Source organism: Belonocnema kinseyi, chromosome 7, assembly GCF_010883055.1.
Source record: "Belonocnema kinseyi isolate 2016_QV_RU_SX_M_011 chromosome 7, B_treatae_v1, whole genome shotgun sequence".
Lineage (NCBI taxonomy): Eukaryota > Metazoa > Arthropoda > Insecta > Hymenoptera > Cynipidae > Belonocnema > Belonocnema kinseyi.
This window is the reverse complement of record NC_046663.1, coordinates 87,903,827-87,927,802: the sequence shown is the minus strand read 5'-3', so window position 1 is coordinate 87,927,802 and position 23,976 is coordinate 87,903,827. Positions and strand designations below refer to the sequence as shown.

The following is a 23,976-nucleotide window of genomic DNA, read 5'->3' as shown; positions in this document are numbered from 1 at the left end:
TTATCAAATGCGTGAAAAACTACAAAATACATCAGATTATTTAATTTTCTGGAATTTTTTAAATTCCTTTGAGTTCCTTTCAACACACCCTGAATTTTTTAAATTTGTTTGAAATTCACTGAATTCAATGGATCTTTTTTGGATGTTTAATTTTATCAATTCGCCCTGTAAAATTTTTAATTCACCTTGAATTCCTATGGATTTCATCAAATTTTTATTTACTAATTCGATTCACTCCCATTTATCTGAACTCGATGAAATTTATTGTATTTTAAAAATTTGGTTCTATTTACTTGAATTATTTTTAATGTATCTTAATTTCGTATAAATTGAATCCAATTCTCTAGAATTCTTATTAAGCCTTCTAAATTCACCCTAAAGTCTTATTTTTTTCTGAATTCTTTTTAAAAAATTAATTTTTTGTAATCCTTTTGATTTTTTTATCACTCGCTAAATTCCTTTTAATTTCACTTGAAATCTTTCGAATGCACATAAATTGTTTAGAATTCATTGGGACTTTTTAGAATGCACTTGAATTCTTCAGAATTTACTTGTATTCTTTTGAATTGACTTGAATTCTTCTGTGTTCGCACTTGAATTCTTCTGTATTAACGTGAATTTCTCTGCTTTCACTTGAATTCTTCTGTATTCACGTGAATTCTTCTGAATTCTCTCAGATTTCCGAATTAAATAGACTCAAAATTTAAAATTGACCTCGAAGTTTTTTTAAATCGCCTTAAATTCTTAGGCATTTCATTTAATCCTATTGAATTCTTATAAATTTACTCAATTGTGACTGAAATCAGTAAAATATATTAGATCTTTTGCCATTGGCGATTGACTCTCAGATAGGGAGTTTATTAGATTTAAAATAATTGAAACTGATCGTATCCTTTTTAAACAGTTGAAAACTAAACGCACTTGAAATTTAAAATTTATTAGAAAATTACGTTTTAAGATATTGAACTTTAATTATGAATTGATTAATGCTTTAAAAAAATTAACTGTAGTTCGAGTATCAGAAATTGAACAATAATTTATTTTACAAGACAATTCTGAACTTGTTCTAAATAAATAAATTTACTGATTTTAACGTTAAAAATTAAACTGTTTCAATCCGAAAGCCTAAGTAGCCAAACAAAATGTAAACGTCCGATTGAAACTTCATGGACTATTTTCAGTTTTAAAATAATTTCAAATCAATATATTTATAATTAAAAGCTGTTATTCAATTTCAAATCCTATCGAAGTAGTTTTTCAGTCTAAAACATTCCATTTTTAAGACAATCTATTTTTAAAAAATTAACTAAAAAAATACCTTTTTAAAAAATATTTATAAATGTTGGACTCTTTAATTTAATTATAAACTATAAATTAAATATCAGAAACTTCACAATTTGAAACTAAATTATTCTTAGCAAAATTTTAGAATTAAAAAAAAAGATTTAGAAAATTTTGTATTTAAAATTTGGCAGTTTAACGGCATTAATTTATCATAATTTATATTTTTCCGAATCCTCATTCGGCATAATTGTCATATTTTAAAATTTCTATTCATCATAATATTTATTTATCCTAATTTTTATTTAATCTCATTGATGTTTTTTAAAAATTTGTATTTGACATTTTTTTGGTAATTTCTTCATTTGCACATCCTCATTTCCTCATATATTTTCACGAATTATCTTCTGAATAACCACATAGTTTAACATTCATTTACACTAATCGATATTGTCATAATTCCTTTTCACGAAGGAATAATAAAGAGATCGAACTGCTATGGTAAACTTTTTTATATCTGACAGGAGCAACGCCACCGTACAGCCAGGCCTGTTAATAGCAATCATTCTTCACTGACAGCGCAAGCGCGAATTTTCCTCCTCGCAAGCATGGAAAAGTGCGAGTAAGGCAACTTTAGAAAATAAAGTATGTTTATCAGGTTATGCGAGTTTGTTTTCTTTTTCAACAGACAAAAGCTTTTCGAGCTGTTGAGTAAAATGAGTGTGTAAAAGTTTTAAAATATAATTTACATAGAATTGCGGTAATCAAAGTAGCTATAAAAGTGGTAAGTATAGATTACAATTCCAATTGCAAGATTTCATGTTCATATAATTTCATTAAATCCTATGCTTACCACTTTCATAATGCACTCCTTTTTGATTAACGCAATCTTATATAACAGAGTAATGAGTGATTGTTACCAGTTACTACTACTTAAAGGCCTGGCACTTACGGTGCCGTCGCTCCTGCCAAATATTAGTATTCACGGATAAATTCAAATACAAAATTATAATTGGCTGATTTTGAATTTCGAGCTATTATTTTAGGGCGTATGTACTGTGGGGACCTGTGAGATAAATGAAGTTCATGTTACATATTGTAATTAAATAAAGTCGGAATTATGACAAATGGAGATTTGTATAAATAAATATTAGGCTATGTGATTATTATTTCAGGGCTAATTTCAGGTATCAAATAAGACCCCGAAAAAACAGTTTCGAGTGGTATTAATATGAGACGACAGGTGGGAACCCAAATTCATTTTTTTACATTGAAAATAACAGTATGTAATTCTTCTATTAAAAAATGTGAAAATTATCCTAAATGCGGATTTGGTGTAACAGAAATTGTTATAACTAGTGCTATAAGAGTTCGAGCTTTTTAATTTTGATGACTGTAACAAATTTTTGCGGACAGGAAAATGGCCGGGATTTTTTTTCCTTGATTACAGCGGCCATCCTCTTATCAATAAAAAGGCTTCAGTGGCCGCCACTTCCAGACTCTCCTTTATATCTAAAATTGGCAAAAGCTTGCTAATATCTATAAAAACGGATGTTTATCAAAGCAACTTGGCTACTGGGAAATATGCAATAAAATATAATGATATAAAATAGTGTATCTAATGTCTGTTTTATTTTTGGAATTTCAGCCGGTGGGCTTCGTGACTTTTCACACGAGGGCAGGTGCGGAGGCTGCGAAACAAGACCTGCAGGTAATACCCCGTTTCGCGAAATAAAACAGCGAGTAAACCGAGAACGCAAAGTCGTGTTGAGCTTCGGAATTAGAAGGACACGCGAGCTCTCTCTTTCTTTCTTTATCTTCCCATCTCTTTTCTCTCTTTATTTTTTCAGACCTATATCTTTCTCTTTTCTCTTCTGCAGCCTACCAATACATGATAATCCACTCTAACTTTCCTACTAGCTGGCACGGGTTAATGCTATATAGTTTTCCTCTTTTAGTTTTCTTTTGCAAACTATCGCTCATATTCAAATCTGGGAGAACCGTAGAACTCTGTATAATATAAATAAACCTATATCCGTACCTTTACGTACCAATCCCCTATAGGTTCATCGATGAAAGGGATTTGTCAATATTCTACTGTCTATATTTTACTCTGCCTATTTCGAAATTCATCTCCATTTGTTGGCTTCGTTATTTTATTATTCGTTGGAAATTCACATGGAAGCTTCACCATAACCAATTGAAAAATTTAACAATTATAATAACAACTTAAAGGTCAAGAACCCACGACGAAGTGATAAAATACCATAAATTACTGATAAATTATGATAAATTGCTGATGTTTTTTTTTTCTGAAAATCTTTGAAATCTTTGACTGGAGTGATGTTTACATATTAAAGGAGGAGTTGGCTTGTCTGTGGCTAACCTGCAGCTTCATCTTCAGCCTGCCACATAAACAACTATTTTCGTTCGTAAAAGTCTAGAGTTCTAGAGCTTTCAGTAGGTGTTTGTTTAGAAATCATTTTTTGAATTCCGTATTAAATGCCAATTAAAAGGTGCCCTAAGCATTTTTTGAGGAAATAAATGTCTTGCAAAAAGAAATTATTTAATTATGACTAGCTTAGAATTGTAGATAAGTAAACCATTATTATTGAACTTGAATTAAGTTAAACCCAAATTGTAGGCATTGTCTATATTTACTGAAAAAATCTGGCTACTCGGACATAAATTGAAGATTTCTTTTTACCTCAAGAATTTTTTTCTGTCATTCATTAATGTTTATTAAATATATATTTTGCAAAAAATGCTTATGTTTAATGGAAAAGGCTTACAATGAAACCCTAAATCAAAACTGCAGTAGATAAAATATTCAGTCGACTTTAATACAAATCGCCGAAAATAAATTCAGAATTAATAAGTTCCAATTTCCATTAGTTTTGTTATGGATGTGAAAATTGTAATTAATTTGAATGTAATTGAAGGTGTGATTATCAAGACTGCTAGCGGTCGGAAGAACTTTGAAAAATCAGGACATTCTGAAGTATAAAAATTCTTCTCGAGGACTTAAGCGTTTGTCTTAATTAAAAACGTTAAAATTTTCAGAAGTTGAAAACTTTCTTATTTGAAAACATGTTAAATTAAAATCACATTATTTTTCAAGTTTTGCAATTAAAAATTCTTGTAATTTTTTTTTAAACTTATTAATATAAGCATCTAGAGTTGAAAAGTACTCAGTTAAAATTATTTAGATACTTTAGATTTGAAATCATTCGAATTTGGGGTATTTACATATTATCCATCAATACAATTTTCATTCATCAGTGGATAATATTGCAATAGTTAGTATGGAAAAAAATGGGGAAACTAATACCTGGAAATCTGGGGTTATTTAAGAAGTTTAATTACCGAGGCTATTTCACACTCTTACTTCCTTGTTTATCAAAGTATATGCGCAGGCGCGAGTGAGACGTGCGGAAGTACAGGTGCGAGCGAGATGTGTATAAATAATATATAATACATAGTACATCACGTTAGGGGCCGTAGTTAAATTACGTAACGGATGATCGGCTGTATCCAGACCCCTCCCCTCTCTTCAACAATGGTACTGTAACAAATTTACACTTGTCTGCCCCCCCCCCCCCCTTGAGCTGTTATGCAATTTGTTCCTTGTATATGGATATACTCTCTGTGCTGTAATGATAAAGTTACTCTAGGTGACCGTAAATATCAAAAGTTCATTTCGAGTCGCTTCCACTCTTTATATAGCTAATATTACTGCTCAAACAATTTTATATTAATCGACTAACATGGGTAAGATCCAGATCAGTGAGCATTTCTGATGGTATTTTCAGCACCACTTTAAATCAATGCAATATGTTAGATCCGTCTGTCTTTAAATGCGTTGAATGTAATATGATACCCTCAACAGTTTCGAAGTTTAAGATAAGGGAGGATGCATTTTTATTTTTATCTGAATACCATTTTCGATAATACATAGGTTAGGTTAATGATTTTAGTTTAACTGTTTGTAATTATAGATTTCTGTACACTTAATTATTTGTAACGTATCATTGTATTTAAATATTAGAATTTTCAAAGTTGACTTTTTTCTATGTTAACCCTCAGAGGCCATACGGGTGCAAATCGGACAGGCGAAAATTTCAAAGGTCCCTCCCTCTCAAAAAAGATTTATTTAAAAATTGTTATATTTTATGTGATAATTCAGTTTAACGGTTTTGTTAATAAAAGATTTTAATTCCTGAGGAAATTGTATCCCGAAATTATATGCTTTTATTGTTATTTAAATTAAAATTAAAAGACTGTACAAAACTATTAAAATTCTGAAAACGAAATTTGCACCCGTATGGCTCTGACGGTTAAATCAATTGGAAAGTTCATGGTCTTTGCACCACGCCTAAATATTAATCGATTTGGATCTGATTTGAAGATAATTTTTTTTAGCATTCGAACAAAACTTGAAGATGAGAGAAAAGTAATTCGAAAAGTGCAAAATTACTTGTAGTTGGATGAAGACTATATCTTTACGCACCACTTTTACAAATTGTCAAAATGGGTTAGGAAATAAGTGTCATCTTTTTCATTTGACCAGTGCACTTTCCCCACTTACCGTATTCACGCTTTCTTATGATCACAAAGAAACGTGAGTGAATCATCTAATACATGGAAATTATAGTTGAAACAGGTCAATACTGAAAACCCAAATCAGCAAAACTAAAATATGTATTTGAATAAAAGGATTTTTGTTATTGGAACATCCAACTGTATTTCTCACTCATAGATTTGCATATCTTTAAATTAGCTCTATGTCACTTAGAGAATTTTAAATGTCATACAAAATCGAAATGTCATATTCAATTTCTGTGGTAGTAACATAGTAATTATATAAGTTCGAATCCAAGATTAGAAAAACACAGAAATCTGAAAACAAGTTATAACATTAATTTCACTTATTTTTATTTCAAATATTCAAAAATTAGTCAATATTGTTAATGTTTAATTAGCCCTAAATTTATACTTTGAACACTTTAATGGAGCTCTAAATATTTTTGTTTAAACTATTCACAAATGTGATGTATTAATAAAAATAATAATAATACTCAAAGAAACTCTGGTGCAACTCCCTACTTTAAGGACTTACACTTATATGGATATGCCTGATATAAATTTTAGCATTGGATTTTTTTGTAATAATAAAAGATTCTAAATCGTTTAAAGATATTCTAAGCATATAATCAGGTTTAGAATTACTTAAAGTTTTAGCTTGATCTATCAAATTGCCATATCAAAACGGTAAATTTATGTTTGTGAAAAATTCTGGAAGATAATAAAAAAGTAATTATCAAAAAAATAAAACAGTAAAACATTACAGTCAACCGAGGTAATTTAGGATCTTGGTTGATAATTACATATTAAGGTATGCCATATCAAATTTTTTTCTAAATACTATTTTTACTGTATATCCTAAACCATTGTTCACACAATTTTCAGATATTCTTATAATAAAAAGAACTCATAAAGTTACAGAGCATAAAATTCCATCCACACTTACCTTCAAATAATCCATAATATAATTACACTCAGTTGACGATATATCTGTTTCTCTTTCAAAGAAATAAATGTGGGTATGTGTATGTATTGATTCAAGGTTAAAAATGAAAAATCACATTTTTTGTTTTACGACACTGTTTCACATTATTTATGTATTGACATTCGGAACAATGTATCGAATGTAAACTATTCTCTCAATTATGGCCATGTAATACTAAACCATAAAACAAATTTTATGAACATATTTTTCGTCACTCGGAAAAAAATTAACCTTGAATAATGAAAACGGCGGTACGAATATGAACGATACAATATTTTTATGATCCAAGACAATTTCTTGTCTCAATAAAATGTACTTAAACCAAGAAAATAATGTTTCTTCAAACTATTGCATTTTTTGAGATAAGAAATATTTTCTTAAGTCAAGAGGATATTGTATCGGCCGTATTCGCAACAATATTTTCTTGATTCAGTATTCATTCTTTTTCCGAGCATGGGGGAAAAATTTTCCGTGAAGTTATTATCAGGTTAGTATGACATGGCCTTAAGAGTAAATACTACACTTTTTTAACACTAAACAACCGATTCCACTTTTCACTTTTATATTTTTTTAAAAGTGTAAGTTCCTTCCTCGATCTCCAATTTAGTATGGACGCCTTTAATTTTTACGTGGAACTCGAAAAATTCGTATAATACTCCATTCTCCGTCATATTTTTATACAGTTCAATTATCTGCGTTATGACCTCCCTTATTTTCAATAATGAGTTTTGAATTACCCATTCAACCGGTACTTTTACTTGGGGTAGAATAAAAACGTAATCCATTTTTTTTCTCAACCTAAAAATAGAAAAAATAGAAAATAAATTTCAGAGATAATATTAACGCAAATTTGGGTGCCAAAAATTCTGAAAACAAGTTATTTTTTCTGGTTTTGTTTTGATACTAAATGATTGAGAAATAATGTAAATAAAAATTATTGGGTACAGAATTTTATACGAAATAAGGTGAATATGATTTAAAAAAATTAAGAACAAGTAAATTAAAAACTGTGACAGTGATCAGAAAAAGATATGAGTAATTTGAACACTCTTGAAACCTTTGGAAAATCTTGTTAAGTCTTTAAAAAACTTAAAAATCTTTGTGAAATCTTTGAAATCATTTAAAATATATTTTTTTCATCTAATAAAATGAACTGCTTACCTTTGAGATGAAACTAAGTACAAGCTGATATTAATCTCAATTTGTTTTTTGATGCTTATTGTACCTTGGTGATTTTTTAATCACTAGGTCATCACTGGTCTTCACTCCAATGCCTTCTGAAGATTTGCGAGTAATCTTTTAGCTGTTTTCCTAGCTTATATGTTTTAACGATAATACTGTGAATCTGCTGTGCCATAAGGGCAGTTGATTGTAAAATTATCCCATTGTGATAAATTAATATAAAGGAAATTTAAGAGCAGATATTCTGACAAAGGAAAAATATTCCTGAGATAGCATGAGAAAACAGAGAAAACATTCTATAATTTGTTTCATCATATTTATTCTTAAAGCCTGATGGTAAAGTATCCGTTGCTCTCAAGAAGTAGCATCCTTTTATCATGCTAGCTCAGTGTGATTATTAGATCTAAACCTTTTTTTAATATTCGCGTGATATACTGTAAATATTGTTTAGAGGATAATTAGAAGTCTCGAATTTATATGAATATCTTTTCTAGTATGAACAAAAAAATCTGGAACTGTGTGGTACATATACCATTTATTAAACTCTTCCTGTGCATGTAAAGTAATTTTGCACTATGTTCAAAATTGTATTTCATGTAATTGTAATGAACGTCATAAATAATTATTTTTCATTATTATTGTAAGAATTTTTTATTTATTTTTACATGATGAATTTTTTTAAATTCTAAATTACATATGCTAAGAGTTTCAATTTGAGCAATCCTCAAAGAAAATTGGACTAACAGAAAAGCTTCCAACATAGAAGTCTAAATAACCAAATATTCCCATTTTTTAAACTCAATTTTAAGTATAAAAAGCTTCAATTTCAGCCATACCTAACGAAAATTTGATTTACAGAAATACTGAGGAAACAAAGTGCTTATCATCACTTATATTTTTTAGACTCAGACAGATATAAATCCATAGAAGTTGCTAGAAGTGGGCACATGTTGGTGCAGACATTTATAATTATAACCAGTACGCTCATTATATCTACCAATTTCCGAGCAAAACAATAAATCACCCTTATTTTCCTTTTATATCAACTATAGAGGATGAGTGAGAATTGTGTAATTGTGTATTGAAATATTTTATAAACTTTATTATCATACTCGTTTCAAATAACAATTGAATACCTGTAGGAAACAATGAGTATTTCGAAATACCTTTGACTTAAATAAAAATGCATTCCGCGTTATCTCAAACTTCGCAAATTGTTTAGAGTATCATATTACATGCAATGCATTGAGAGTTAGACGGATCCAGCATATTGCACTGATTTAAATTGGCGCTGAAAAATAAAATGCACAACAATCAAGAGAGTTAAGAATTCTGAGTAAATAACTTACCGTCAGAAATGCTCACTGATCTTGATCAGTACAGGGCTCAGTAGATAATAGCTCTTGTAAAAGTGGCTCAGTATCCCCTCGCCTATCTACTACTATCTATTATAATATAGTAAGGCTAATGAAGTTTCTCCATTGTAACTTTTGCTAACTGGATGAAACTCTTCTATCGAAATTCAAGTCTGCAGCCGTTCGCAATTATATTATGAGATGTTTATGGCACTATGAAAATTCTCTGGATGGTGCGTTATATACTGTGTTCATTAATGATGCAGCGTTAACTAGTAGTTGAGTCAAATCCACTCTTCTGCAATCCGCGTTTTGTTACACTTCTAAAAACAATCTCAATAAACTCCTCATCATTAAATGCAATATATGTTAGTGAACTTTTAATTCAATAAGTAAGGGAAATCTTTCACTACATGAAAGTCAATAACATTCTTCGAACATCAGAAAGAGAATAAAATACTTGTGCATCAAGAAAGCTCAGACTTTTTTCGAATGATATATACGAATTTTCAATTTCGTTTGATCACTTTCTCCACATTGAAGCTCCTATACATTCATGCTCATTTATCGCGTGCTCTTGTCCCTTGATTTATTTTATTGCTAACATAAAGTTTGATAGTTTATTAGTAAAATTCAGTTAAACATCTTATAAAATTCTGTTTCCACTTGAAGTTGTTGCCATTTAATAGAAATCCTTAAGCTTTTATTGGGATATCAAATTCTCTTCATGTTAAATTGATATAAAAAATTTTTTTATCTAAGATCTTTATTTTTGAGGAGTTCAAGTGGCACTGAAAATATAAACGCAAATCACGTTAATATAAACAAATTTTTTTTTCCAGGTCGATTCTATAAAAAAAGTCAAAGGACTTGATTTGTAGTTTATGTGAATTTATATTGCTTTCAACTTTACACGTTATTGTTTGAGATCAAAAAAAACTATTATTGGTAACCAATCATTTGATGCTACATGGTTCTATATTCTACTATGATAGGTATTTCAGCAGTGTATCTGTATAATACATACTCTGATATAAAAGATTCAGCCACATAAGTCTCTATTTTAGGAATACCGTTGATACTTTACAGATAAAGTATTCTTGGTCTAGTTATAATAGACAATCATGACTCGAGGAACATTCAGGGTCATTATATTTAAACTTAAAAATTGTTTAGAATCACGTCGCAACGACGTCTAGATGATCTATTCTGGAATATGACTTAGTACTTTAAATTGAAGCATATATGTCAATTTGATAATTGGGCAATCAAAATAAAAAACGTTTAATTATAAGCACGCTATTTTTGCTAGTATAGAATTATTAATTAAAAGTGCTAATCAAGGATTAGAGATTTATCTTAATTGTTAATTTCAGTTAGGTTTGAAATTATTTCTCTCTGCCAACAAATGGAGAGTATTCGAACAGAAAATCAGAAAACCAAACCACTTTATGATTTAAATTTCTGATTTTTTGCAAAATAACGGTTGTTTGTAATGCACTGGTTCATTTGAAAATGGACACATCCAGTTCTTTGATTTTTTATGCTGGTTGCACCGTTTGTGACATTACTCTATATGGTGTTGTTCCGTGCCTTGAAAAGCGTATCACACCTCGTTACATTTCCTCTTTTCTGCTCTCCACCGGAAAAACCTAGTAAGTGACATGTGCCTTTATGAGTATTTTCCGGCATGCTTGCACGGCAAAATAACTTCTATGGCTAATTTTACTCACTAGGTTTTTCCGTTGGACAGCAGTTTTTACCTCACACGCAACTGACTTCACGCAATGCAAAATGTATAATCCTTTTGTCCAAGAAATTAACTATATTGTACTATTGACAGCAAACATGACAGCAACAGTATCCCTGCATTAAATAAATAAACATCCTTTTGTCGGATGACACACTCGCTCACGCCAACATTATTATTGGAAAACGTGCCCTACTCGTCAATTCTAAAATTATTCGATCAGAAGCAAAATATTTGAAATCAAGAAACACAGATTCTTTAAAGAGGTTACAAATTTTAAAATACTAAGCCCTTATGGAAGGAGTCCGGTAAATTTTCAACTATCAATGCGAGTGAATAAAATTGAAAATGAATTCCACAAATTTAAAGAAAGATTAACAGAATTTCAATTCATTTTAATTAATATAATTACATGAAACGTGATTCCATAGATATTTAAAAGATTTAAACTGGATTCGAAGAAATTTAAGATTTAAAATAATTCAAGAATTCAGCTTAGTTTAAAATGTAATCTACAGAATTTTATTAATGAAGCAGAAGTTATTTTTCAGAATTCTATGAAATTAATAATTTTCGATAATTATAAACTTCAAACTGAATTAAAAAAAAACTTATGAAAATTCAACTGAGTTTAACAAATTTCAAATTTATTCGACAGAATTCATTTAAGTTGAACCGAATTTTCAATATTTTAATATTTCTACACCTTTGGACTGAGCTTGAAGAGAATTTTTTAATTTGCACTTTTTATTCTATAATGAACGTATGATGCTGGGTACGAAAATACAGATCTCGGGAAAAAGTATCTAATTATACTTTTAAAAATTGCGGTAGTATTACGGATGGCCTCGTTTAAAGACGATACATCTTTTTACGGCCAAAATTTGAAATATAAAAAAAAGTATATTTAGCAAATTTTGTTTGGTATAATTTATTTATCTTTTCATACCAAATTTTAAAAAATGATATGATTTTAATGAATGATAACTTATTTGTATGGGGAAAAAGATTTTCTACAATTTGAACGCATTCAGTTTGAAAAAATAAACTTCTTAATAACTCAAGTCAGTCAAGTCAGAGAATTTTTAACTGGTCAGGGAAAGCCAGGGAATTTTCGATAAACTGAACTTCGAGTTTAGAAAATTCTATACGACTATTGTTACCAAAATAATTCTATAGCAATTTATGAACAAATTTCGAATAATCGATCGTGCCCTTTTTGCAAAAATATCATTATAAATTTGTTTTGTAATTTCCTTTTTAGTATAGTTTAAATTTGGGAATTTATAAACTTCAAAATGAGATTATTATTTGTCTGTTAGATCCTTATAATGTTGAATTCGTCAATATTAACTATTATTTAATCACAAACAAAATATAAATTCCAAACAAATGCCAGTTAAAATCGGTTACACCGCAATTCCGAGACCTGTTTTTTTGTATAATACTTTAAGGGTGTTGAAAATTTACCAGACTTCAAAGCAATTGAAGGGCCGAATACTATATCCGTCTAGACATTTTTTTCGCTAAACGAAGTTAGCCCCAATAAACTTTTCAACCAAATTTCGAATTTTTATTTTAAAAGTACATATTGTTATAGAAAATTTATAGTTGAGCATTTTTCTATAGACAAAAAAAAATTGTAATTTTTGCCGTTTTCAAACAAAAATAAAATAAAAGCATTTATGATCTTCTACGTCTCGTAGAGTAAATAACATAGGATTTTTTTTAAAACAAAAGTTATAAATTTGCACCTGAGACGGAAACAATTAATACAAAATAAATCATCATTAATAAATTAGATAGGTTTTATTTCGCCCGCGCGCGCGGCTCGTTTATTCACACGTATGTATACACTTCAAGCGTTCTTATGAAAATTAATTCAGTTTATTAAATTTCGACTAATGAATAATATTTGTAAAGACACTTGTAGTTGATTCGTCGACAAAAATTTAGCGGATTCACCAAAAAGAGGTATGACACTTTTAGTGTTTTCGTTAAAGAAATGAGACTGTTCAAAGAAACAAAATTGAAATATGCGTTTGTTTATATACATTTTTTAAATGAAATGTCGATTCCGCAAAACAACACATTCTATTTAAATAAATAAAACTATTTGTCAGATTACTAAATATGACAATAGCGAGTAATTAAAAAATATTGTCAGTTTATTCTGAAAAAATGAGTCTATTCATTAATACTACTGATTAATCGTAATCGTGTATTCCTCCCATATATTATGCAAACACAATAAATTCCAACAATTAATCATTGCAAATCACATGCAAAATTATTCTTGTTTATTAACTCGTGTATAACATCTTAAAAATTTGTTTGCATTACTCCAACACATTTTAAAATATTTATGTATAGTTATTATACTGATTTAAGACCTGTTTTATTGAATTTAAAAATCTTGAAAATAATGACACATTTGAAAAGTTAAATAGAATAAATTATTAGTTATTAAACCACGCTCCTTTGGCTAGAATCATTTATTTGCAGTTGCGCCCTATACCTTGAAGCATTTTTTGTTTCTTGAAATTTAAACTAATATGTTCATTTGTTATTTACGCTACCAGGTGTAGATAATCGTAAAAAGTATTTCCTGTAAATTTCATCAAAAAATCACCAAAATTGGTTAAATAACGGCTAGTTTAAGTAAAAAGAAAATACAAACAAATTTGATGTTCTAGAAAACGGGCTTTTTTTAACGGCAAAAGCTACTTTTGCGGAATGAAAATTTCTATAAAAATATCAAATTTAATTTCGAAACTTTTTGGAAGAGTGTCCAGAAGTCAGCACTATTTAGCGAGAAAAATGTGTAGGCGTATTTAGAATTCAAACCCCAATTGTCTTGTTACATTAAGGAAGATACAAAAATATTGCTTCAAATATGTAAAACACGTTGCTTGCACATTTCTGAAATTTGTATGGCACACATGTAAATGTCTTTGACATGAATTCAAGAAAAAAATTATACTAACCCTAGCAGACCTCGTGGACGAAACGGTTTCTTCATTACGTGACCGTAAAATGACCGGCACATATTCGCCCTTTTTTACATTCATTCATAATTTCCTATAGAATTCAACACTATTTTTAGCTTTTTATCTATATGTGAAATTGTGAAAAATGTAAAAAAGGATGAAATATGTCCTAGCGGGCCCAATGCACTGAACGGTTACTATGCAGTCACTTTACGCTGATGCATGTGCATAATCGTTCTGCCCACGCGGTCCGCTAGGAAAGGACAGGCAGAGCAAGTGAAATATGACAAAAATCCTCTGCTAATCCCCACATGCAAGATACTAGAGATTCTTTAGGGGGAATGCTTGAAACTAGTAATTTTTGGTTTATGTAAATTGTATTGAATTTATCGAATTCAAAATATAACGAGCTTGGGCACGGTAGTTCTCCTTCCAATTATAGTATTTTGGTCACCCACTTAGTTCTCCATCTCCACGTGTGCTCCCCTTTTACTAATTTAGGGATCTATTTGCAGCAGGGGGTTAGATTCGATCCTGATATGCCACAAACCATACGTTTGGAATTTGCAAAAAGTAACACAAAGGTTAGCAAACCCAAGCAACCAGCCGCTGCAGCAGCCACCTCGCACCCCGCTCTGATGCACCCTCTAACTGGACGTAAGTATGCACCGCCACAAAATTCACTCGCTGAATAAACGTACGTTTTCTCACAACCTCTTTCTCACCCCCGCTAGCTCGCTACCCCACACCCAACCCCACCCCCAAAAACTGCACCGATTTCAAAAGTCTACTCTGCATCACGGTTCTCGAAAGATATTCCAAAAATCACGATTGTACTTCACGATTTTACCAAGTACACCCCCTACTGACTCTTTGGCAAATTTCTTATTATCCTTAGTATTCTAGAATTCCAACTTCTGTAATATTTGAGAGAAGACGAAAGGGGGTGCAAAGTAGGGTGGCCCAAAAATTAGAACTTTTTGTTGTCACACCCGCCCCCTATTTTCTTTCATATGGAATAAAAAAAAGTTTAGAACTTTTTATAATTTAAACAGAAATGTTGGACTCCTGGTATAAGGCCTTTACACGCTAAAAAATTTATTTTTTGTTTGTTGATAAAAACGATAATTGACTGGTGTAAAAGCAGTAAGTATGACAATAAAAAGATGTTAGGTATCACTGAGCATCATTTTAGACTAATTTTATTTAAAATACTAAGCCTTGAAAGTAAAAAACCTACCCTCTATATGGGGTTGGACATGTGTAATGTGTGAGTTGTCTACTAACCGGGAACTCCCGAGAAGTTTACGGCAATTTTTTTAATCACGCAGATTTTTATATTTTAGTAAAAACATTAATCATTTAGAAAGCTTAAAAGTTTTGAAAAGATTGAAAAATAATTAAAAAATAAGTAAAAATTCTAAAATATTTCAAAAATTGATTAACAACATGTGATAGCAGATAAATTTAAAAATTATGAAATAATAACAAAATGTGGTTCTTTAAAGATTTTGAAACAAAATTTAGGAACGTTTTAAGAATTTTTAAAGGCTTCAAATGAATAAGAAAAGTTTCAAATCATTTTTATTTTGAAAGATGTGTTCTAAGAGAACATTGAGTTTAAAGCTAAATTTTGAAGTTTTGCAAGATTTTGAAAAGATTCAAAAGTAATTCAAAACTTGTGAAGATTTCGAAATTTGAAGGGAAATTCTAGTGATTTAATATTTGAAATATCTGTTTTTTGCAATAAAACCTTTTTATTAGCATTTTTTAAAGTTAATTTAGCAATAAAAAGACTCCTTGATTCGAGACGAATTGATTGACCTAATGGCCTCGTTTTCTGACATCCTAGAAAACATTTACGCACTTTTCACATAAAGACGGTATTTTACCATGTGATTTTCAGTAAGGGTTGTTTTAAAGGTCCAAAAACGAAATTGAAATTGTATTTAAATCATCAAAAGAACTACGAAATATTATTTTCTGTGATGCCTACCATCATTTTATTGTCTCACTTTATTAGTTTTATATAATTCGTTTTTGTAAAATGTGAACTTTTTAGTGTTTAAAATTAAAAGCCTTCGACCACGGATTAGATATATTTTTATTTATAAGAAATAACACAATTATTTTTACATCAAATGGAAGGAAATGGGAGGGGGGGGGGTTGAGACAATAACATAAATATATTTTTTGCCACCGTAGTGCAAAGTTTCCAAAGTAGTGGAAAAATGTGCAAAAAAGGGGTGGGTGTTAGGGTGGAAGGTTATTTTTCTATGAATCCCACAAATATTTTTCTCTTGATCCAATTAATTTCAAATCAGGTAGGTTGTATAAATGAGAGTGACAATTGGATAAGAACCATTTAAAGTTGGCACCCCGAATTGGGTCAATCATTTTAAAGATTAGCGACTTTTCAGTTTAATTGTACCTCGTGCACATGCTTAATTTTGTGATTTCTGGTAATAAATTCGAGCAGAAATAAAATAGAACAAATAAATATAACTCAACATTTTTTATTAAATATGTCATTTCTATCATACATGTATACAAATCAATTATTATTTGTTAGTATACAATTTTGGAAAGAGTGACATTTTTTCTGGGATAAGGTTCCATTCTAATGGTTTATTGATCGAATTTTAGCCTTCAGACTGTGGAATATTAAATGTCGAAGGAAGAGTAATTTTCCTTCGTGTCGTTTTGCCATAGTTTCCACGTGTGTGAATCAGAGGTCAGTCCCGAATCAATAAAATGCACAATGTTATACCTCGAATAGAAACGCTGCCGTCACTTTTAGGATGTATCAAGCTCATCAAAGTACACTGCTTATGTATGTGAATACATTATTATTAAATTCAGCTGTGAACTCAATTTATAAGTTCCATATTTCTTAAAATTACACACAATATTTACTCAAATCTGATAGATAAATATAAACGAAAAGCAAATTAAAAGAAAGAAAGAAACTACTAAATAAAAAAACCTGATTTTGCTTTTTCATTACTTGAAATTGTTTCATACCTTAAATTAATGAATTCTTGTAATTAAATCTACAATCAATCCTTTTTAAGAATGTTTTAGATGTACATTGTACATTGGACAGTCAAATTCAGAATTGCTTAAGCTTTAACTTGATTTCTAAAGTTGACTTATGTAAATGTAATTATTTGTATATTTATGTTTTTTGCTGCGGCTTAAATTAATAGGCTTGATTTGCATTTATTTTTAAATAAAAAAAGCTCACTATATTTCTCACAAGTTTCTTTACTATTTTATTCGTCACGTTGTTATTAAAATTGTTTTATTTAGAAATACAACCCTACAGTTATTTTTAGTTAGTCATCTTTTTAATTTTAGATGATAGATACTACGCGTGTTTTCTTTCTAGGGTATTGAAAAATCATTAGTATTCTCGCTAGAAAAATTCATTACATTACCAAGAATAATTCTACAAATCGGTAAATTCCAATTCCCTTAAAATATTCGCGTTATAATTTTTTATTTGTCCACTTATATCAACAAAAGCGAATTTTCCCGCTCTGATGCTTTCTCTATAACAGTATCGAAATACCGAATATCCGGGGATTATTTTCCAATTCGTTGACAACTCGCTTAAGCTGCAAAAAAGTGCAGACAATTGACACAAACTCGATTCTTTGCTGTTCGGCTTGACACGATCTCAATTATTCGCGCGGAATTTGGTTCAACTTGACGTTTAACGTCAATTAGAATGACTCGATTTCTACTTCAGTTTAAAAATTAATATTTTATTCCAATTTCCGAAAATATATTTTAAAATAGTAATATTTAATAATTTTAATAAATAATCTAGTGGTTACAGTAAATTATATACACTCAACTCTCGATATAAGACCAGTTTCGGACATGGTTTGCCTTGGCCTTTGACACAAATCATAGGAATTCAAAGGTAAACAGTCAGGCCCACATGAATCATTTTTGTGGGATTTGGAAGCATGACGCAACTTGATGCAACTACCGCGCTGAGAGTGCTGTCCTCGAGATGTTGGTCACGCTTGACTGAGCATATCAGTTCTAGGAACTGCGTAAACCGGTGGGTCTTATATCGTAAGTTGAGCTTATAATAATCTACTATTCATTAGGGTGGTCCAAAAATTTGTCTTTCGACTCTTGATGATAGATTCCCAACAATTTGTTCCTTTTTCGGAAAATAATTTTTTTTTTAGTCGTTGAACATTAACCCATGCTCACTGGCTTTTAAAACTAATATAGGGTTTTGCATGGGAGAATGCTAGGTTTAAAAAAAATGTAAAAAGGAGTACTTGTTATTAACTTTTTGTAAATTAAAGTCTAGACACTTCTTAAGGAATATTCAATTACTAACTTCCAACTAATAAGTTTTTGTTTGGACCTCCACCCAACCCCCTCGTATTGTACCCGGAAAGCCCCAAAAATACAAATTACAAGTTTTATGTAAAATTCATGCTAAAGCTGGTATTTTTTTCAACATTAATTACACTAGTTTACAGTTATTTGGTACATTTAGTACCGCTATATTTTTCTAATGCATTTTGGCCTGCTAAACTTTGAAATCTCTGAAAAATTTTTTAAGGATTTTTTTCGAAATAAGAATTTTGAAAAAAAAAATCTGGGATAGCAATTACTCTGTGAACTATATCTCAAGTTAGAAACGACCAATCTGGTTACAAAAGGTAACAAGGTAAAGATCATTGAATCTGAAAGAAATCTTAGTAACATTTTCCCTGATCAATTTGGTAGATTAGATGCACTGAACCGAAATATTTTAAAAAACCATTGTTTCAGAGGAAAATAAACACACAAAATTTCGAAACCTAACCCATCAAATTTTTTTTCAATGCGATTTTCAAGTATAGCAAGCCAAAATGCATTAGAAATATATAGTATCACTAAATATTTAAAAATTTCATTTAATTTGTAGAATATTGTTCTTTTTATTCGATAAGTAACAAGTTTCTATGTATATTTTTTTAATTTTCGATTGTTTAAACAATTATTATTTATTTAATTGTTTTCTAGTAAATAGTAAAAAGTTAATATTTTCTGGAAATGATGAAACAATTAACGAATGTAATATTTTTTCATTCAGGATGTTTGTCAATTATTTAAATAATTGTCCGTTCTTCAAACAATTTTTTTTCATTGATCTGGAAACCGTTATCCGTGTAAGAGATTCGAAAAACTAGAATTCCTTCCACCTTTCCCATATAATAACGATTACAAGAATAACAAACTATTTACTGGCAAAAATATTGTCTGAACTAAGAATAATTGTTTAAACTATTCAAGATTACTTAAAAATTAGTTTTAAAATGGTTAAAAACCTGTCACTTATCGAAAAAGAATCATTTATATTCAAAAAGTTCATCAAAATATCGCCTGTAACATGAACTTGACATAAAACTGCCATTTTGCATTTTTAGAGCATTTCCCGAGCACAATACCAAGGCTTTGGCGGTGACTATACTTTAATTTACAAAAAGTTAATAACAAATACTTTTTCTTTTGATTTTTTCCAAAACCGAGGAATTTATTTTTCGAAAAACGAACAAATATGGGGGGGGGATCTATCACCAAAAACCGATGGTCGGATTTTACAAGTATAAATAGAGAAATTACTTTTTATTCTTTCATTTTCAATATAGTATCCTACAACTGTATGTTTTTAAGATAAATATTTTTTAAAACGAATTATTCAAACTTAATGAATAGTTTTTGTTGCAATATTTCAAGAATGAATAATAATTCTAAATGAAGTGTTGACAATTAACCGATTGCCAATTAAAAAGTAAGAAATGGTGCCGTTTAATATAAAAATAGATCAAAATATTACTGTCTGAAATTGCTACCTCAATCATTGTTTTCATATTATATGCTGAATTTTCAATTTTTCCCTTACATAAGTTTTAATTTTGGATTTAAAATCGGAACGATTAAATTTAGAAACGTATAATGAACAATTTAAACATTTCCATTCTTGAAATTATTTTAATTTACTTATAATAATTGATATTTAAGTACACAAAAGTTTCTGTATCAATTTTTTTATGTAATCACGATTTCAAATTCTAGAATTTGAGAAGTTTTAACTTTCAAACATTTGATTAAGTGTTAAATTTCAAATTTGAAAACTTTTAATTGTTCCAGGTCAAAATTATTATTTGGAAATTTTTTATTATTAAATTATTCAATTTCAAAAACTTTTATTGAGAAATGATACAAGTTTCATTCCTTTTCATCCCATTCGAAATATTATGCTTTTTTCGAAGTCTTAACTAATCGAAAATTGGTTAATTTACAACTTTTTAAATTCAAAATTGTTCAATATATTTTTTAAATATTCCTTGCGTTTCCAATTAGAAATTATTAATTATTTTTTTATGAAAACTCTCTTTAATATTTAAAACTTTCTTTAATAATGGATTTTTAAATTTCTTAAATTTTTAATGTTAGGAAATAAAAATTAACTTGCTGCTAGTAATAAAATAATCTAAATTTGTTCCAGTTACAGAAAGGATTTTTTTAGTCTAAACGCTAAAAGAAAAAGCTATGAAATTATTGACAAACCGAACAAAGCAACACAATTTTGCAAATAAGGGTGCTTTTTTATACATGTATGATACGAAAGCTCTACTCTAATGCGATCCTAAAGATTGCCCAGTGACACGCTATTTATTTGTGTTCTTGGTCACGGAAGAGAAAGCTTCCCAGAAGTCATAGATCAAAGGAAATCATTTTCGATCGATCGCTAAATTCAATGGCCTATTTTGCATTTTGAGAAATGAAAAATTTTTCATAAAATTACATTTTACATTTTAGGGTTTTCAAAATTCTAGACTTCCACATATTTGAATGCTTTTTAATATCGAAGGCTCAGAAATTGCTAAGCTATCTAATTTTAATACGATTTAGATTTGAATGTTTACAAATTTTGTTGCTTGCAAATTTTAATATCAGATTTCTAAAATATGTTTCAAACTTGGATTTCATTTAAGACCATAGTTTCGAGAAATCTTTAAAATAAAATACATATAAATCATTTGTTCAGCTCCGTTTGTTGAATATTCTTTTTTCCCTGTACATAAAAACATGAGACAAAAAACATTTCAACTTAAATACAGTAATTTTAACAATAGCCTCAATCCTTCACCTAATCTGAAATATTTATCACCAGTATATTCAGTTTAAAAGCCCATTAATGCTATTGTCGCATTTTCATTATAATAAGAATTTCACTGTGAATAATTTATTTATTCACATAAAACCGTGATTATTACGAAAATTATTGTAAGATTATCGTTTTCGAATGTACAAACGAATCATAGAGACATATCGTGATAACGATCGACCTGAAACTGGGTCAGTTATTTAAATATTGTCCCAGCTCTTTTGCTATTTTCTAGACTCGAATCTTGGAGGGACCACCCTACAGTAAATAATGATCCTGCAGTAGATAATCATTAATTATAAGCACAAAGATAAGCGAAATAATCAATTCTAATTTTAATATATTAACACATATCGTGGCTGCACTATTAATTGCGTTAAATTAATTATTTTACATATATTAGTATTTCAAATGAATGAATACTGTAGTATCATTAATTAATGTAGGGTGGTCTCTCTACTCGACATAATAAATTGTATCCAAGAAATAATTATGCCCAGAAGATTATTTATTTGTTTTTCTCGATCTTCGAGTTTTAATATAGGGTGACCATAAACTGGAGTTTTTTTGAAAACCAGAAATTTTTTAGATTTTGTTCACTTTTGCAATAAATATCTTCTTGCTCTTCAAAAAAAATACGTTTAAATATTAAAGATCCTTTTATATTTAAGATTTTAAAGTTAATGTTTCGTTCCAAATGAATATTCCTTTATACAATATATTTTAAAACCTAAAGCTTGTATTGATGTATTGTTTAAATATTAATTAATAACTAATAGATGACATTCTAAAGTTATCATTTAGGAATAAAAAGTTATATTTGGGAATGGTTAAACATTAAATCATTTGTTTATAAATTAAACTATTTTCTTAAAAAGTCATCTTTTTGTCGAAAATTTAACTGTTTTATTGAGCATTCATCTTATTCAATAAAAAATTCATCTTTTTATATTAAAAAGTCATATTTTATGGTTGGAAATCTATTCTTTTTCATTGAAAAGTCTACATTTATATACTTGGCCCAGAATTCATCTCTTTTTGGTTAAACATTAGTTTATTAGGTTTAAAAATTAAATTTTTTTTCCAACTTTCATGTTTTAGATTTAAAATTCATCTCTTGGTCAAAAATCTAACTGTTTTATAACATTTTCTTCTTTTTGGCCTAAAAAATCAACTCTTTTATTAAAATTCTTCTATTTTTGTGGAAAATTCCATGGTTTTATTGAAAACGCAGTCTTAAAATCTTATAGGAATGAACTTCTTTGAGAGAATTCCAAGTTGTCTAATTATTTTCCAAAATTATATTTAGTAAAGTAATTAGTATTGAATAATTAATAATATATACACTTAAAAGTTAACCGGGAAATAGCTTGGATTTTTTTACAAAGTTGGACATTCTGTAATAGTTCAACCTATTTTTTTTTATTTTTCTAAAGTATCTGTTTGAAATTAGTTAATTATACTGGATTTGAAAAGAATTTTACTCGTTTACTTCAGAATCTATTTCGTAGATCAGGAAACTCGTAAATCTTAATTGAAATTTGTCACTTCTGCGAAATGGGTTTCGGAACGTTTTTATGTTCACGTTTATAGAGTTGTAAAATTTCCAATGTCACGATTTTTATCCTTTTGGTTTCAAAGGTCTTCCGATATCTTTCGTTTGTCAGTTAGTGATTTAAAAGGGCCATACACTTTTTCAGAGAGAGACAAGTGAACTTTTCAACGCATGATTCAAATACAAAATTCATATATGCAAGCTAAATTTGAATTATGTACGCTGAAACTTGGATTTATTACCGGTTTCGGGCATAGCTTGCATTATTCTTTAATCTAAATAAAGACCATCCGAATGTAAAAAGGCCGAGCCGCATGAATGATTTTTTTTGGATTTTTAGAGGCATGAAGCAACCTGATGCAACTAACACTCTGCGAGTGCCTCTCGCGCCCCCTCATCACGATAAACCGTGGAGTCGTTGATTCCCGAAACGCGGTAAATCCGGACTGATTAAATCCAGATTCCAGTGTACTTGATTCAGTGAGAGAACATCCATTTTAATAGTTTAAAGTCTGAATAATTGAATGTCTTTAAAATTCCCTGTAATATAATATTCTGAATAATTAATAACTTTGCAAATCATTTTTTCATTTAATCATTTTTGTAATAGGGCCGTTCGAAAACTACGTCACGCTATTTTGAACACCTTTTCCACCCATTGCCTTATTCGTCACAAATGATAACAAAAAGCTTCAACACTCCATAGTGACATCACAAGTTCAACCCCCCACCCACCACCGATTAAAATTAAAATTAAAATTTATATTAAAATTTATATTAAATTTAGAATCGAATTAAAATTGTATGAAACCCAATGTAGCTATTGTATTTTTTTACATTTATGATTATTAATTATTATATTTCCTATTACTTTAAACTTAAGGATATATTTTTATTTAATAATTAGGCTATCAAAATGTAATATAAGCGCATATACCGCGATATTTATACTAACTATTTATTAAGTACTACTGCACATATCCAATTATTTAATCATTCGATTATTTAACCTAAACGTTTTGAGGACAGATTCCGTTGGACATCTTCGAAATGAAACTATATATTAAAAAAAAACAACTAAAAACTTTAATTCTGCGTTAATACC

The 23,976-nt window shown here is 29.2% G+C and overlaps 1 protein-coding gene across 4 annotated transcripts in view; it reads left to right on the top strand.

The window, feature by feature from the left end:
- The window catches only part of LOC117177347 (protein couch potato), a 152,664-nt gene that overhangs the window by 90,994 nt on the left and 37,694 nt on the right, over window positions 1–23,976 (top strand). For all 4 annotated transcript variants that reach the window (XM_033367972.1, XM_033367970.1, XM_033367973.1 and 1 more), the window contains 2 exons: window positions 2,930–2,992; window positions 14,643–14,784. In XM_033367972.1, coding sequence (XP_033223863.1) covers window positions 2,930–2,992; window positions 14,643–14,784 — 205 coding nt within the window. The remainder of the gene's footprint in view (window positions 1–2,929; window positions 2,993–14,642; window positions 14,785–23,976) is intronic.